Source organism: Podarcis muralis, chromosome 4, assembly GCF_964188315.1.
Source record: "Podarcis muralis chromosome 4, rPodMur119.hap1.1, whole genome shotgun sequence".
In the NCBI taxonomy this organism is placed as follows: domain Eukaryota; kingdom Metazoa; phylum Chordata; class Lepidosauria; order Squamata; family Lacertidae; genus Podarcis; species Podarcis muralis.
In genome coordinates, this window is record NC_135658.1 from 25,066,710 (window position 1) to 25,085,136 (window position 18,427).

General features: G+C 40.9%; 1 protein-coding gene across 1 annotated transcript in view; it reads right to left on the reverse strand.

Moving 5' to 3' along the window:
• Positions 1–1,084: 1,084 nt before the first annotated feature.
• MICU2 (mitochondrial calcium uptake 2) overlaps positions 1,085–18,427 on the reverse strand; it is a 65,820-nt gene continuing 48,477 nt past the window's right edge. Inside the window, exons 7-12 of the mRNA XM_028726319.2 lie at positions 16,058–16,123; positions 13,193–13,290; positions 6,674–6,845; positions 6,133–6,241; positions 5,402–5,559; positions 1,085–4,188 (exon numbers count right to left, since the gene is read on the reverse strand). Coding sequence (XP_028582152.1) covers positions 4,084–4,188; positions 5,402–5,559; positions 6,133–6,241; positions 6,674–6,845; positions 13,193–13,290; positions 16,058–16,123 — 708 coding nt within the window. The 3' untranslated portion in view covers positions 1,085–4,083. The remainder of the gene's footprint in view (positions 4,189–5,401; positions 5,560–6,132; positions 6,242–6,673; positions 6,846–13,192; positions 13,291–16,057; positions 16,124–18,427) is intronic.

Here is an 18,427-nt window from a genome sequence, read left to right on the forward strand (position 1 = left end):
AGAAAATTACAAAAAGAAGGGTGTGGGGACAAAAGAAAGATGCAGATTTCTGCATATGCTAATTTACAGGTGTTGGTGCAAACATATCAATAATGATTATAATTTAAACAGAAATGTTGTATTGGGGAAAGGCTGTGATCAGGTGACCTGTGTGGCTGCTCCATCTGCTGCCCAGAGGAACTGTCCTAATTGCCCTAATGGTTGATGGGCAACTTCAAAGCATCTGCTCTCATTTCTTATGGTTCTTTATCTTTCAACTGAACTTGACATCTTCTCTATGAAACAGGACACGTGACCACCCAACGTAGTGAATTTTTGAATCATTTCCGGAGAAAACAGGCGACAGGACTTTGTGAACCATGAGCTGTTCTTAACGAACCACACGGAAGAACAGGCTGGAGTCTAATTATCTTAATTAGGCATGTGGACTGTGCTATATGGGTGCAGCAGATGACAACAATCACTATTCCAAGGCTGCATAGCTCAAAAGAATCTGGAGTGCGCTGCTAATAGAGGATTTTGGGTGGCAGGAAGTTATTGTACGTTGAAGTAGAGGCATAATGGGTGGCAGCAGAGACAATGATAGCGGACATTCAGGTGTTTCCTGCCCCCCCCCCCGGTGAATAAATTACCGTGCCATAAATATACACAGCACTGTGTCAATCATTTCCACTAGGAAAGTACGATAGCAAATAACAGACACAATTATGTTTGCTCAATTTATTACAGGAGTGGCCAAGCTTTTGTAGTCTGAGGACCACATGCCAGCGTTGGATATGGTCAGTCTAGGCATGCATACACCCAAGACATAAGCACACAGCACTCTCTCCCTCTCATGCACACTCATGCATATACTCTCACACAAAACACATATGCAGATGTATACACAAGCGCATGCACCCACCCATCCAGAATTTCTAGCCCAGTGTTTCCCAACCTTTTTTGGGCAAAGGCACACTTGTTTCATGAAAAAAATCTCGAGGCACACCACCATTAGAAAATGTTTAAAAAATTAACTCTGTGCCTATATTGACTATATATAAAGTAACTCTCTTTAATAGGAATCAAATAAACACAAAGAAAGTATTTTATAATTACTTTATTATGAAATAGTAAGTAAACAGAAATATGAAAAATTATAAAATACTTTATTCAGTGCGCAACCTGGGCCTGTTTGGCTGAACACAAAGCTGATATTCTGGCTGGAATCGAAGAAAGACACACACGTAGCTCTTCGTCAACAGCTCTCAGTCTCTCTCTGTATTTAGTTTTTATAGCAAATGAAGGAAGAGTAAGCAGGCTGGGGTGGGTTAAGTAAAGGCTGAAAGTGCCTAGATGAAGTGGGGGAAGCTAGAGAGGAGGTACATTCTGACGTTTGAGGATAGACTAGGTTCTTTATGTGAATGATAGGTGAGTTATTTGACAGATCGAACTGAGAGCAAGGTGTGGCTTGTGTAGCTGGGGTGGACATGAATGTTTGGGGTGCAAACCCCAGGCCGGCCAGGTCCGAGGGGGGCAGGGAGAGACGGGCCTGCCTGCCTCTGCCTGCGCTGTGGTGTGTTTTGCCCCGACCGACGGACGGACCGACCTGCCAGCTGTCTCCGCAGTAGCAGCACGGACTGGAGCTCCGTCATTCTCCCCGCCGGTGCCCGGGGAGGGGAGTGTGGCGCGGCCGCTGTGGAAGCGACGGCGTGCTCCTCCTCCTCCTCCTCCTCTTGCTGGGCTAGAGCCAGCCGGCTAGCGCTCGCCCCTCCTTGCTCGAGCCGACCCCGCCGCCGGGGGCCTTCCCGTCCTCTCAGCGGCGCCGCCTCGCGTCCCTCGTCCGGGGGTTGGGAGGGGGCTGGGGGGGAGGAAGGGGGCGAGGGGGAGCAGCCGCCGCCGCTCCTGAGGAGATTCTGAGGCGGTGGCAGGCGACGCGTGGCGGAAGAGGAGGGGTCCCGCCAGCCCCGCGTTTCTCTCTCTCTCTCCCTCACGGAAACCTTCCCCTCAGCTTCTGCCGCTTTTTCTCTTCTTTCCCTCTTCCTTTTTTTTTTTTTTTAAAAAATGAAAAATCTTTCCTTTCTCTCTTTTCCAGCCCCCCCTCCCCTCTTCACGGAATTTCACTGCACTCGGGCGCCGCGGCGCGCAGGCGCACTGCTCGCTCCTCTTTCCGCGCAGGCGCCTTCTCTCGCTCTTTCGCCTCCTTTTCTTTCTCTCTCGATGGTCCGCCTACAAAGGAGCGAGGGAGGCGCCCGCCATGTTTGGATTTGCATCCAGCAGGAGATGCCGCCGCCGCCCCGCCTGTCACCGCCCGACTCGCCCGCCTCCCTCCCACGGCACACCAGGCAACGTCTCGCGGCACACTAGTGTGCCGCGGAACACCGGTTGGGAAACACTGTTCTAGCCCTCTCCTCTCCAGCACAGAAACACTGCCTTTTACTTTGAACAAAGTAGTTTTACATGAAGGTCATTACAAGGATAGCATAAGAGGCTAGGACTCTGACTGCCAGCAAGCCCTGTTGCCACGACTACAATATACCACTTGCTTTTGGGGCTGTCTGGTATTGACCAACTGGGCTGGGAATGATGAAGCTATTGTTTGGGCCCAAGGGTCTCAGAAGAACCACTGGGGCAGGGGCTGTCATCTCTGTTCTTCACTTTCGCTCTGGCCCAGTGCTCAGCAGAGAACAGTGGCTGCAGATGCTGCCATCTTGATTGCACCAGAATGCCTTGCCCTTCTGGATTAATGAAGTTGCTGGCGGCGCCTTCTTCTTTTTATATAGAAGTGCTCCAGCACTTCTTCTTTTTATATTTATATGCTTTATTGGTTTTAAAAACTATGTAACATAAGTAATCAACAGAAGTAATAAACAGAAACAGCACTTCTCTGCTCAGTGGCGAGCTCAGTGCTGCTCTCCATCTCCACCCACCATCAGGCCACACTACAAGGGAAGGCAGCAGGAGGGATGGGGAAGCTGTGATCAGCCGGGTGCTCAAAGCAGCGAAGGAAGTGGCTACAGCCATCCCCGCCTTCATTTCCAGGCGAGGGGGAGAGACCACGGTGGTGGGGGTTAGAGAGATCCTTGCCTCAAACATGGCAACAGCCCTGTCCCCAGCAGACTGGATTTGGCCCAGAGGCTGCTGGTGTTTAAATTACATATTGACATTGCACAGTTTCTTATTTGTATTCAAGTTCCCTCCCATTTCTAGTTATACTAAAGTTAGAGGTCTAGTGAACTCCCCCTCCCAATTTCAATCTCTTTTCTCCTGAAACAATCAAGACGCTCATTGCTCTGCAAAGCTGAACCACTACAGACATAGCAAGCCCACAGAGAAAAGGTAATTGCCAAGCTCAGTGTCAAGGATGGCCAGAAGCTATTTCATTTATATCTACCAAAAGACACTTTATTTTCCACCCATTTCTTGACTGCATGCAACTTTTTGTCTATACAAATTCACACCATTTACAGTCTTCCAGTTTATGTAAACATGTTCCTATTTCCAGGCTGGAGTGAGAGATGCAAAGCATACTGCAAACAGAATAGTCAAAAATATATTTGTATAAATTAGAAGAAAAATATACAGGAATATACAAAGTTTCAGTTCAATAATTGTTCAGAACTAGTGAAATCTGTGAGGCAACTGAGGATTGTAGTTTTAAAATGATTGTTGCTTTATAAAATTCATTCTGGAGTTGTAGGTTTTGGGCTTTTCTTCTTTCTGTTCACAGGATATCCTTTTAGGTCTTTCAGCCCTGTTAACAGGACGTGCTTTTCTTATGAAACATATGCAAAATGAGAAATTTCTACTAAATTCCAGGCAGACTGATCAATTCAGGGATTTTGATAGTATCCATTTTTTTTAGAACTTCAATACTATTGGGAATTAAAACACCTTATGAAATCTGGAAATTGTAATAGTCCCCCATCAATGGTGATTATACTGATAAATACTGTAGAATTATAATGAGAAAATAAATTTGTTCAACACTCAATTGTATAAAGATATTCTATTCTATCAAATATAGTCATTATGTAAACAAACATACACCAAAAGCAAACCCAGACATTTATAGTTGTAAAATGTAAAATGATGCTCTTTTTTCTAGAAGGGACTTTTCCCAGTTTGTTTCCAGACTTCTTTTGCTCCTTTAATGCTCTCCCTTTTCACACATTTCCAGTAACCTGGAACTCCTTGCTGCTGAGGCACCTGTTTTTGTTTTTAATAAAAAACAACATTAATTACCACACTGCATTTAAGTTTCATTTTTTTTAACTGGCTATGGCAATGACTTGGATGAAACCCAATGACATTTGGTCCTTCCCCACCAAGAGCTGTCTCTGGAGTGGCCATTCCAGCTAGTCATTATGAGCAGCTAGGACCAAGAGTACTTCATCTGCTTATTTTTGTGTTCCTCCCCAATCCCCTTTTTCATTTATATCACACTTCGAGTACACTCACAGAAGCAGTATATAAAGGGCAGCAAATAAACAGACGATTGAATATGATGAATTAAGTTATTTAGACTTGCCCCATTAACCTTGATCCATTATGGCCATTAGAAACCTGGCGGTTAACTTCCATGGAGTTGGGAATAAAATCCCTAACACAATTATTAAAGGACAGTAGCCAACTAACTCATCCCATCAGTGTAAATATTTGCTCTTGTGCATTGAAACTTTCTCTCATCCCCTGTTCTGGGGATGTGTTTTTTTTATCTTGTATTTTTATATTGTGGACCGCCCTGAGATCTACAGATGAAGGGCAGTATACATATTTAACAACAACAACAACGTTATTCTACATCAAGTGTTATGCTGGGTAGATTTCAATCTGGTTATCAGTTCACTTGATAGGTTTTCACTGTATGTGTGGGTTCAAATTTTAGGGTCTAAGAGAGAGACCTCTCTGAAGCTAGGAAAAAGTTCTCCTCACAAAGCAGATGGGCATATTTTGGTCTTCTCCTGTGGGGTCTGTCACACCTTATTGTTGAGCCATCTGGGTGTTACTAATCTAAGCTTTTGGCTTACTAGAGTCTCTGGCATGGAGCACTTTCTCGCTCTTGGTCTCTGCTTGTGCTAGCACTGAATGATAGTGGTTAATCTGGTAGATGTGTGTTATATGTTAGTATGGAGGTTTGTGCCTCCCTTCATCAACTGGCTGTTCAGTGAAGTCTAATGAACATACATCAGAAGCAAACAACCTAATAGGCTAGCTAACTGTTCCATAAAAAGTTCATCTTAATAAGAAAACTCCTTGTTTTTAATTCCACCTTAAAAGCAGTAGCCCTGTAAAATTTCCACAATTACCTATTTTCACAAACTGCTCCCACTAGGATTATATGGTCTCTATGCTGGCACCTTGACTGATTAAAAACAGTTACTCCATTAAACATTCTATTTTAGGAATAAGGCTTCATTACCCTTAAGCCTCGATGCATCCTGTTTTTTAGGACTCCAAGGAATTCTGCATGGCTGAGGCAATTGTCTCCATCCAAATCAAAGATCTTGAAGACGGTGTCCAAAACATTTTCTGAGAGTTCCTGTCCTGTAACAGCTTTCACAGCTCTCTTGAACTCGGCTAATTAAAGCACAACACACCATACATTACCATTTAAAAAGTAAAATAACTAGGGAGCTCAATTTATGCAACTGAATAGTGGAAAGATCTATAAATTTAACAAATAGACTATTCCTTCTGAGTGCACAAACATAATTTGAATTGCGTGGTCAAATAAACAATCAAAACATTGCATGCTAAGTCCTTAATATTAATTTTTCAGCTTCTTAATGGGATCTAATCACTACTTCTTGTCTTGAAGAATGGAAGAAGACAGCAAGCTGCCTTCTTTCAGTTCCAAGTGCAAGCAGCAGTTGTGGCTGGTGATCAGCTGTAGCGTCTCCCAGCTGACAAAGGAGGAGTAGATGCCAGGAAAAATTCCTACTGCCACTTCTCCGAACCACTGGTAAATAGTGATCCGTAATCGTCAACTGGTTGTCCAAAACAAGTAGCAAGGAACTGAGAGGGACTCAGAATCCTTTTATAAAAGGAGAAAACAACCACATCATACAGGTTTATAGTACACATTTTCAGAAGTCACTTGCAAAGTGTATTTTCTTAACATTCTGATGTGCAAAATTATGCACTTCTTACCTCGTTTAACAGGGCGGCTGGCTACTGTGAACATTTTCAAGGCAATTGAAAAATCTTCTAGGCGGTTTGTAAACTGGCAGAAAGTCTTAAATTCCTCCAAACTGATACTCTGAAATACCGAATAGACCTATTTAATTTATTTTTAGGTGAGTGATTCAAAACTAAGCATTTTCTTAAGGCATTTAATATTATTATAAAGCTGTGGTGTAATGGTTAGAGTGCTGGACTAAGACTTGGGAGACCAGGGATCGAGTCTCTACATAGCCATGAAGCTCACTGGGTGACCTTGGGCCAGTCACTGTCTCTAAACCTAGCCTACATCCCAGGGTTTTTGTGAGGATAAAATGGGGAGACTGAGAAGCATCAACACCATTGAACTCCTTGGAGAAACATATAACTGTAATAAAAATTAAGAAGATGGTAAAGATTGGAACAACAAAACAAGTAAAAATGAATGCCTTTACTATACTTTAGATTTAGGAAGAATGTTATTCAATTACACCAGAAAAAAGCCATTTGGGTTTAGAAACTCCTTACGCACCTCTCCTGCTTGGATTCTTTCCTTCACATTTTGCCAGTAAATTTCATTGTTCTCTTGCTCAGTAAAATACAGCAACCACTCTACAAAATCCTCTTTTCTCATGAAGGCTAGACCTTTGGAAAATTGGATGAATTCCATCTCTTGCACCTCTGTTTGTAAATCCTGCATAAATCTAACAAACAATAGTTGCAACTTAATTCCTTTCATAAGCAGAGAATACGAACCATTTCTTATAGTAAAGATAATGCTTTCACGTTTATAAGGCACTCAAACACTGCACATAAGCAAGATCGCCTTGAGGTTCACTGTTTTCTCTCACAGCTGCTATGCAGTGAAAATGTCTCACCTTAATTTTCCAAAAACTAATCAGGTAGAAAATGCAACACACAAATTGTTGGCTTCCAGGTCTCAACAGCAGGAACTTCCATAACTCAGCAAGCTGAGATGATTTAGGTTGCTCATTGTGAGATAAAGATATACTTTCAGTACGTAATGTAGTTTTAACCTTTCCAATTTTGTAACGTTGTCTTTTAGCAGTTCTACCAGTAGGGAGCACTCTGAATCTATGTACGTTTATGAATGTTGTAGCAGCAAGCTGTGTGCTGAAAAAAATTGCTGCTACACATATGCATAACTGTTACCTGAGTGCGAAAGGATATTTAAACATGGAAGGGACATAAAACTTGTAGCAGCCAACTATACTGTAAATGGAAGAACAAAAAGACTCACATAGCTTTAAAACTGAGAGTATTTGAGGAAAGCTGTAAACTAGCAGAATATGGGAACGAAAGGTGCTCCAATAGTCTTAAAAAGGAATAATAAAATAAATAAAAGTAAAAATTATTACCCAAGTGCGCTGCCTCAAAAATCCTTTACTTTGATATAAAGTAGTCCACAAGTATTTGAGAACGTTACAAAAAATAACTTTATGTAACAGTAAATATTATTATTATTATTATTATTATTATTATTATTATTATTATTATTATTATTATTATTTTATACCCCTCCCATGTGGCTCGGTTTCCCCAGCCACTCTGGTCAGCTCCCAACAGAATTAATGATAATAATAATAAAAAAGTGATAAAACACCAGACATTAAAAACTTTTCTAAACAGTGCTGCCTTCAGATGTCTTCTAAAAGTCAGATAGTTGTTTTTTTCCTTGACAACTGTTGGGATCCAAATATTCATTGGGTGGGGGAAATCTTATTTATTTCTCTATGTTACTAAGGGGGGACAGGGGGAGAAGAGATGGAAGACCTTATCTGTAGGAAAACTGATCAAAACCTTTGCCTTTCTTCGTCCCGATAAATAAAGAGAACTTAAGAGTAATGTCACCTAAAATATGTCACTTTTGTCACTGGAATTAAAACTCTGCCAATTGTAAGTGGCTAACTATTTTTGCAAGTTTGCTGTCAGATCTTTGAACATATTTTTAAGATCCACAGCAGGGGTGGGGAATCTCTTGCCCATGCACCAACTTGCAGAGGCATCAAAGGGGCTTCTTGTAACTGCCAATAAGTTGACTGGCAGTTACAGTGACTTCTTTGGGGTTTCAGTCACTTGCTGTCACAATGACATCAGGTGATTGACAGGTGGGTGGTCCCACCCACTGGTTAAAGTTGGCCTGCATGGGGTGATGGAGATTAGGGTCTGGCCTGCCTGAAGATGCAAAAGCCCATAGTCTAGAAGGATAAGGGTAGGAGATGACTTTTGCCGAAATCCCCTTCCCTCTGTAACCCCTTCAAAATATTGCTCTGGCGTGTGGGAGAGACAATCTGGAGTACCATATGAGCAGAGCAGAGCAGAGATCAGCCAAAAATGTTGTGTCATCCCTGAGATGCTCTGATCAACCCCAGTACCCTTTGAGAAAAGAAGGAGCCAACCCAGTTGGAGAGTATTAGTCAGGATACAAACCAATGATTTCAATGGGGTCCAAGTTCAACTAACTGAGCCTGGATCTGATCTAGTGCTTCTAACTCCACTTCCAAAGAGAGTCACACCTGAAAACTACACCCCACCCCAAAAGACTCACATTGTTGAAAGCCAAAGTTTACAAAAGTTTGGGACAATTTTTTACAAATTTTAAATCACCAAGACAATTATCAGCTACAGAATATGGTTTGCTTGGCAGTATCTGAAGCCTTTCAAGTGGGTGTGTTGATTCTTCCACCAGGAATTTAGAACCGACTTAATTTAATTCCTACTTAAAGCAACAATAAGGGAAATATTTATCGGGTGAGCTGAGGGAAGTAAAGGAGAACGTAAACCTGGAAAGAATCCCCTGGGGAAAATAATATACAAACAGACCCTAACTAAGAGACTATGAAAAGATAAATTAGAGCTGGATTTTCACTAAATCATCATTTTACTAAAGTTAGCACAGACAGTGGGAACAGGTATATTGAATACAATGAGTACAATGCCTTCTCTCATATGAACACTGCGGTACGTAACATTTTTAGGTGGCCCAAAGCCTTCCTTTGGGGGATTTGTACCAATTAGGAGCAAGGCCTTTTTGGTCATGGCACCCTGTCTATGGAATACTATGTCCCATGAAGCCTTTAAGGCCAGCTTTCAGCTAATGGCCTTCAGCTGGGTTTGGGATGGTGATGATTTCTTTTGTTTTTCCATGATATCTTCTCTTTCAATATAATAAATTACATTCTACTTTATTTGCTTTTTGATGGTTTAGAAGTCTGGATTTAACCAGTCCATTGTTGTAAGCTGCCTGGCAGGCCTACGGAATGGAAAGACGTGTTCTAAAAAAATATTTTAAAGCCCCAGCTACTTTTCTGGCACGCCTCTGCTGCAGCTGTTGCGGAAGTGCAGAAAACAGCTAATTCATAAATAAAGTTTTCGAATCCTTTTGTACTGTTTGAATAATACTAACAAGGAGGAAGCCAAAATCTGCACAGAAGTGCAGTATTTAAAAATAAGTAGAGACTTCAGAGGAGAATGTCGGTTGCGCTAGTTAATTCTGACCAAAAGCTGGAACAATAACTCTAGAAGGTACAAACAGTATCAATAATCTCTTATCAATTCCCTGCCAGCTAGACCTGGCCCTGAACTCGGCAAGCAAATGGACTAAGGTCCCCCTATGAAGACTCAAACCAACTTGAAGCTAGTTTGACAGATAGTTTACTGTATACCACTGGTGTGCAGATGTTAACCATGCAGATCAAGCAATTTGCTACTGTAAATGGTTAAAAAGGCAAACAGGAACGGTATGGGGAGCGAGGGAGGGGAAACCACACTCAATACACAGAAGCAACTTGCCATGTGGCTTAGTTTAAAAAGTGGATTCTGCAAGGCAGGAAACAAAGCACACCAGCCTTGAGCTAAGTGTTGCAAAGCAACAACCAATCACTCTGGGAAGTGAGAGAATAAATAATAAAAGTTTTGTTCCTGCTTTTTTCTTTTTTGGGGGGGGGATAACTCACCTACTAATCACAGGTAAACACCATTAAGCTTTATGAATGAACCCCCGCCCCAATTTTAAGGAACGTAAATTACACAGGTAACTATATCTGAAGCAGCCTAATCAAATGTAATCACTCCTGCTTTCTCTAGCTACTCCGCTGATCAATGGAAAGCCTTTCTAACAAGAACTTGGAAAATGATAAAAGCATTTACCATCATTTCCCCCCTGCCTTTGACAATGATCTATGTCTGTACAGCTCATCAGTCATCTCTTGTAAAAACATCATGGCACTTTGATCAGAAAGCCAACAATGGCTTCCCATGTGAGGTAGAAATGTTGTGAAAAGCCATCAGATAGAAATCACATTTTCCCCGAACAATAGAAACACAGAAATGATGTGCTTGAGTTACTTGCAAATAAAATAATGTGAAAAGTGATATCTCCACTGCGATTTTTTTTTTTTTAAAAGACGCTGATCCTTTCATTCACCTTCCTATGCATTAAAACAAACTTTACTGTCAGGTCACAATGCAGATGGAGCGGGTCTATATGGATAGTGATAAGGAGACACATTCCAAGTGCATGAAAAATAAATGCCATTGTTGAAAAATTACCTGTATTAAACCCGACACTTACCCAACAGCTTTAAGAGCAAGATGTGGGAGTCCAATTTTGATTACAGGCTTCTATCTGTGTGGTAGGCAAAGGTCTTAAACCTACATTTGCTGAATGTAGTAGGTACACAGTATTATCAGTGTTATGCCTCATTGGGTCAATGCAGGATTTTATCTAATTACCTGAGACATTCCAGTTCGCACTATAAATGCAAACAAGCTTTTACGGGTGCACTCTGGCCTTTGCTTTGTTAACAACCCCTACTGTAGAGAAAAGGGAGCAGAGGGAGTGCTAACTCAACAGAATTCTCAATATCTTTAAGAACTTCAAAGGCTTGTTTATTGGAAGGTTAGTGTGCACCTGAAATCAGTGGGAAGAAATGTTTTGCACGGCATTTGAAACACCTCTCCATTCTTGGCTTGGCTGAGAGGAGACAAATTGCAGAAACCATGCTGGTCTGTTGGGGAGGGGGGCGGAAACCAAACGTTACCTGGAGGGTAATACAGTGGTACCTCGGGTTACATACGCTTCAGGTTACATACGCTTCAGGTTACAGACTCCGCTAACCCAGAAATAGTACCTTGGGTTAAGAACTTTGCTTCAGAATGAGAACAGAAATCACGCAGCGGAGGCGCGGCGGCCCTATTAGCTAAAGTGGTGCTTCAGGTTAAGAACAGTTTCAGGTTAAGAACGGACCTCCAGAACGAATTAAGTTCGTAACCAGAGGTACCACTGTAATCATTTTCTATATGACTTTATCAGTCTCTCAGATCCTTGTGGAGGAATTGTGGCCCACTCTTCTTTATGATGTTGCTTCAGTTCATTGTGTGTCTATTTCCAGATTCTCCTGTGCAATTTTTAGTTGAACTCCTAAGCCAATATAGGTAGAAATACCTCCCAAGCTGTGTTTTCCAGGAGAGCAGTGATTTATAGAAGAACTCCTATGAATGACAACTAATATGTGAAGTGGCCTTGAGGGAGTTTCTTAAATAGAGTTAAAGTAGACAGACTTGATTTGCAGATGATTCTGCAAATAAAAGGATTGAGTTGAGTTACCATACAAGTTTAAGTAACTAGGATATTTTTACTTAAACATCAGCCTAGACTTTCAATGGATGCAAGGTTTTAATGTGCTTTTAAACATTGCTTTAAAAGGCTTTCCAATATTAGTAATGCCAGTGGTAGTTAAGGGTTGATTAAGATTGGATTTTATGCAGTCTAGGTTTAATATTTAGTTGGCTTTCCATATTTCCAAAACCTATCACATTTCAGTACTGGCTTTCTACACACAGAATACACCAAGCAGTGTGCAACACAAAATACAAGTATTGGAAGCAGTTTGTAACATGGTGACATTCTGCATAAAAGACTAACAAGAATAAAAGGAGTCAAAGACTTCATCAATAGCTAAACATCAATGGTCTCACTAAACATTTAGGGCGAAATCCAACGATGGTGTGTCACTTGCTCAACCGTTTTCTGATTACACAAATATTTTCCCTTCCTCCCCCATGCAGCCTGTTGTACACTCCCAAGATCTGCTATGAAAGACTGGGAGACCCTGCAGAGTAGATGTGGGAGGAGCATGCAGAGCTCTGGGAACAAAGTAAAATCCTGTCACATGTGATGGTGTGATGTTGACTCTCATCCTCAGAAACAAGATTAGGCCAAGCAGGCTGCTCTGGGAAGAGCAACCCAAGGTTTTATAGCCACAGAGTAAATCTCACAAAAGGTAGGTTTCTCACCTGAGGTGCCTCTGCTGCAAATCCCCTCCCCGCAAACACTTTATAGAGGGTAATGAAATTCATTATGCATTAGTCTACAATTACTCATTTCTGAACACTTAACTGTAGAACAAAAAATACGGTTCGCCCAGTTTGTCTATCCTAACAATGGAGAGATTGGGTAAACTGCATTTTTTTGTTCTACGATACATTTAGGTGTCATCAACCTTTACAAAGTGATTTATTTTTTTTTTTTGCAGTAGAGATAAGCAGTATGCAGTCTGTCAAGTGATATTGTGACCTCAGCATGAGCCACACAAAACTGCAGCGTACATGGTAATAATCCCCATGGAATCCTGGGGACTGTGGTTTGTTGGGGGTTTCCTCCATGGTGTCACAGCTACAAGTGTGGTCAGAACCTCCTGGCAAATGTGGGTGAAGGCATACACATGTAGTTGTTGTTGTTGTTGTTGTTGTTGTTGTTGTTGTTGTTGTTGTTTTCAATATATACCCTGTCCTTCCTCCCAAAGGAGTCCAGAGACCCAATGGGATGTGGACAAGATGGCTGATGCAATTCCCATGGTGTGCTACTAAATAGGAAAAGTTATTTGGGATCTCTTTGTGTTAAAATACTAAGACAAGCCAAAATAGTGAATTGTAGTATCTGATAGACAGATTGATCTGAAAAACTCACAACACAGAGCAAACCAAGATGACAACCGAAGCGTTAATTACTATCTTTTTTCAGTGCTACCTGTGAAATTCACAGTAATGAAGCTTCTTTTTCCCTCCTCTTCCAAAGAAGTGGACCAGCAACATGGTATTAATATCAGGGTCTTCTGATTCTGGCTCCTGAAAAAATGCGCATCAGTACTTTGTCAGAATACCTCTTGTGTTAAAGCTCTGCATTGGCTCAAGATCTACATTTCCCATTAATGGTTAAATAATTCTACAAATGCTCTATATTTGAATTTTTCCTTATGGAAAAAAGGCCTGTAGAAAACAAATAATGTATTTCACATAGCTCAGCTATTCCATCCCTTTGAAAGGCTAAAGCCACAGACACAAAATACAATATTTTTAGATTATGTGTTTCTTTCACCACTTAGCCTAAGTCTCATTTCTTTGAACACAACAACACACTAAGCAACGTGGAGTCTATGGGGATTTCAACGTAATGTTCTTGTGACATCTAAATAGCCGGTGTGTATTTTACTCTGCTGAAGAGGCAAGATGAAAGACAGCCATCTATTCATAAGATTAAATACTAATGGTTATTTAGCTTTCAGTATAATCAACTAGTTGCATTAGTTCAGTGTATTTCATGCTTGCTGCACACATGACAACACATTTTCTAGTTCAGGTAGCGCTCTTCATTTGTTCCATGACACTTTTCACTAAATGAAGTAACATGAGCCATCTCTAAGCCACCCAAAAATTGTTCAGAATGTGTGCTGTATTTTACAGTATTTTTAAAAATAAAAACTAAATAGAAATACTGCACATTTTTAAATACCAACAAAAACTTACATACTTATGCAAACCTAACAATAATGTAACTTCGTAAATTGTTAATTATAGAATACTGCCACTATGTTTGTTACGTTAACATAGTACTTGAGGGGGGGGAAAAAGATACACAACAAGATAATCCGAACTAGAAAGAAAACTATATTTTGCAGGGGATATAGGAAAATAAACTTCCTAAGATTAAAAAACAATATTGCAAACTGAAATATATAGCATCTGATTTGCAGGTGATAAATGTTGACCAATTATTAGTGTAGTTATTCAGTTTTTGTCTGTTTTCCTGCACATATAATGAGATTATTTAATTATTATGGCATAATTTTATGGGGTGTATGGGGTGTAAGGAGAGGGGCAGTATCTCTGGTGGAGGGCATATATTGTGCGCCTAGAAGGTGTTAGCATGAAGACCAGCCACACCCCAGGAATGGCTTCAACTGACCGACAAACAAAGTGAGGGTGATGATTCTCAAACCCTTGTTGAGTTGTTATATCATTTATTTTATGAAACGTTAAAGCTGTAATATACCAGTTTGTGACCATTTTAAAGAAATTCTCCCAAATATCAGTATTTGAGGAAAACTGAATGCTTGATTATCATATTTTCAAACTGATATTTCAATAGTAGGTCCGATGGCTGACTTCTAAAGTTGTGTGAGTGCCAGTTGAGCAATGGTCCTTCCTTCCTTCCTTCCTTCCTTCCTCTCCCCCACCGCATGCTCCTCAAATCTGCTCCAGTGTTTCCCAACCCCCCAGAGCAGGGGTGCCAATCTGAATATAATATGGGGAGCGGCAGGTAAGCCCCGCTCCATGTAATCAATCACAAGTCACGGTGCACGCACACCATTTGAATGTCCATCAACTTTGGGGAGCTCCTGGCCCCCTCAAATATATTGGGGTTGCTGAAGAGACCTTGGCCCCTAGGATTTGGCTCCTATGCCCTGCAGCAGTTTTTGTGGGCGCATGGGGGGCAGCAAGGATAGGAGGGAAGGGTCCCATGGCATGAGCAGACGTCCATTCCGCTCATGAACAGACAGCACTGGATACAAGCCATTGCCTCAAGCCAAATGAATCAGATTCTTTTCCCTGTTCCATTTCTCATTTGTGTTGTAAAAGAAGTGTGGACAATAAATGTTTGTTATTCATTATTATTTCAAATTCCATTGCTTTCCTTCACTCAGGCTATTTATGCATAAGAAAAATATGACTTGAAAGTATTCCAGCCATCAAACATTAGCCCCATTCCATTTATCTTTTAATTTTATTTCTTTTAAACCAGACTTTGTTATGTAGTATTCATAGGATAGCTTCCAACATGACATATAAAACAGCATATTATACACAGTAAAATAGCAACAGTTAAGACCATTTATTTTTAAAATTTAATACTAGATGTTTCCATCAATAGTTCTTGCATTTCTTCCATAAATCAAACTGTCCTAAGCTATGATTAAAGCTTAGATCATGATGTCCAAGACTATTAATGATTTTAAAAAACAAATCTTTCCTTTGGAATTTACCTTAAATTCTCAAAAATTAGTCAATTAAACTGAGCTTCTCCTCTATAGACTTAAGATTTTTATTTGTCCATATAAGGCCAAGGAAAGTATTTATTTGTATTCTGATTTTGAAATATATGGCAGAGATGGTCTTGGATGTGGGGTTGAAGAGTAGAATAAGCTTTTTGACTCTAGTTAGTATTTTAATGTTTAGTACTTTATTGGCAGGGTCTGAAAGATTAATTTTAACTTGAGAAGTAGGGGTACCAAACTGACCTGGAAGTGCATTTATTGTTCTTTGATCAAGTCAGCTAAGTATAATACTAAAAGTCTCCCTTTATTATGAATTCAAAAATGATGTGACTACATATTAAATAAATGAATTCTTTTTCCATTTTTCAATTGGAATTATTTTAGTAAAGAACATGCAAAAAGCAAGGTCAACTGATCAGATGCTTTCATTTAATGAAGCATCAGAGCTGACATGGATGCAATCAGCTACAAGCTGTGAAAGGAATAATGTTTAAAAGATAACAGTGCATTAGTGCCAGAACAACCTGCTAGAAAGAAAATCACACTCTCTGAAGACCTACCTGAGATAGTGTTTCATCTCCTAAAGCTGTTTTAAGCTCATCTTGCGTCCCAATTATTTTCTGCAGCTAAAACAAAAGGGATATATATTTCCATTTACTATCTTGTTTTTCCTACCAAAGCATTTTTAACAGATAGCTTCTTTCTCAGTGCTATTTACCATACACAAACTGTGAAATTCTCTGCACAGGTACCTTGAATGCAAAGCCTTTATACACATTCATCACATGTGATGGAGCTTTCACATTTATCCAGTGCCTTTCATTCAGGAATCTGGTAACATGTGAAATGAATGGTCGACACACAATTTTCAAGCATTAAAGATCACACTCATCATTTCTTTTTCTTTTTCTTAAAGATTTTCTTGGTTTACAAAAGTACATGCCTTGTCTCTTTTTTTAGGTTGTACAGTCTTTCTTACAAATCAGTTACATTTGTTGTGAGACATTAGTGTTGGGTAAAGTACAGTGGTACCTCCGGTGGCAGATGGGATCCGTTCCGGAGGTCGGCCGGATCCCAAGGTTTTCGCAACCAGAGGACCGCTTCTGAGCATGCGCACATGGCAAAACCCAGTCAAATACTTCCAGGTTTGGCGCTTTCGCATTCTGAAGTTTACGTAATCAGAGGGTTACATAAACGGAGGTACTACTGTATAAGGTTGAAGAAGAGAAGGAGAGAGAGAGGAAGGGTGGCGTAGTGAGACATATTCTTTTATATAGTGTACATGTGGGGTTTTGTGTCAGCGTCAACTGGGTAGGTTCTCTTTCTATTCATTTATTACATTTCCTTGGTAGTAAGAGGTATTGGGGGGCAAGGTGTGGTTGGTTGCCTGTGGTTGTCTGCAGTGGGGTTTGTTTGCATTTGGGGGGGGGGCTGTTGGGTCAGGTAAGCCAGATTGATTCATATGCTGTCAGTGGACTCTTTTCGTTGTCTTTTCGGGCTGTGCATGTGATAAAGGGGATCCATACTGGGGTGAGGCATCTTCTTCTATTTGTCCCCATGTCAGTTTCAGTTTATTGGTTAGCTTTTCTAGAAAGGCCATTTCCCATACAATTTGATACCATTGGTCCATGTTTACTACTGACAGGTCTCTCCATTGTCTGGCTATGAGGCTTCTGACCGCTGAGAGTAGGTGGGTTATAAGCTCTGTATGATGTGAGTGGTCATAATGATCTTGAAAGATGCTCAGGAGGACCAGTTCTGGGGTGAGTTCTAATACCTGTTTAATTATTTTGCATATCTCTTGCAGGATTACTGTCCAGAAGGGTTGGATTTTAGGGCATTCTCGCCACATGTGGAGATATGTGCCTGTGGAGGTGCAGCCTCCCCAACATCTTAGTGAGGTTCCTGGGTGTATCAGCGCCAGTTTCCATGGCGTTAAGTACCACCTGTAGGTGAGTTTCAGAGTAAGTTCCCTTCTTTTTGGCTGATATGATTCTAATCCATTGGGTAGGGTTAATTTCATGATCTATGTTGGGCTCCCATTGTTCTTTAATTGCGTCAAGGGGGGTTGTAGGATTTTGGATCAGTATTTTGTATATTGTGGATACCATCCCTTTGCCATGTCCCTCTGCTGTCAGAAGGTTTTTGAAGGGCCTAGTGGCTGGATTGTTTAAGAAGGCATGTAGTTGATGGTGTGTTAGCCAAGGTATTTGGGTGTCCCATAGTTTGTCTTGTATTTCTTGTATTGGTATGGGTTTGTTGTTTTTGTAGAAGTCTTTTAGACAGTGTAGGCCTTTGGCTTGCCAGGTTTTTATCTGGCGGTTTTGTGCTGCGTGTTAAAATAGTGGGTGATAGGTCAGGAGAGTTAGTGGGGGTGGGGATGGGGATAGTTTGCCTACTTTTCCCCAACCTGTTCAGTGTTGTGGGCATTTTCTTTAGTTTGTTTTGGAGAAACGGGTATGGTGTAGTGGGGATAAACACACTCATCATTTCTGATACAAGCTTTCTGGCTGAATAACCACAAGCAGGTTGCATGAATGGAATCCTCTGCTGCAACCAACCTTTCTCCTCCCTTCTGTCCAATTTTGGGTATTTCATTTGTCCTATTCCTACTTCAAATGCCCACAGAACTGGCCATGCTGTTCAGGAGGGCCTCCAACTCTCGGGGAAACACTTTTCAAGGGAAATGCAGGGAGAGGTTGGGAGGGGAAGGACTGACTTCTGACTGCTAAGTTTTCAGAAATCATGAAATATGCACAGAAATACATAAAAATGGGACCAAAGAAGAGTAAGAACATGTAAGCCTTTGGAGGCCATTTTAAAGAAGTAATTCCTTCTAACACAGAAGTCAAGTTTTTAAATGGGCGTAATCCTGTGGCTATTAGAGTGCATCCGGAAGTCTCTGGTCCAAACCTTGCTTCAGCCATGAG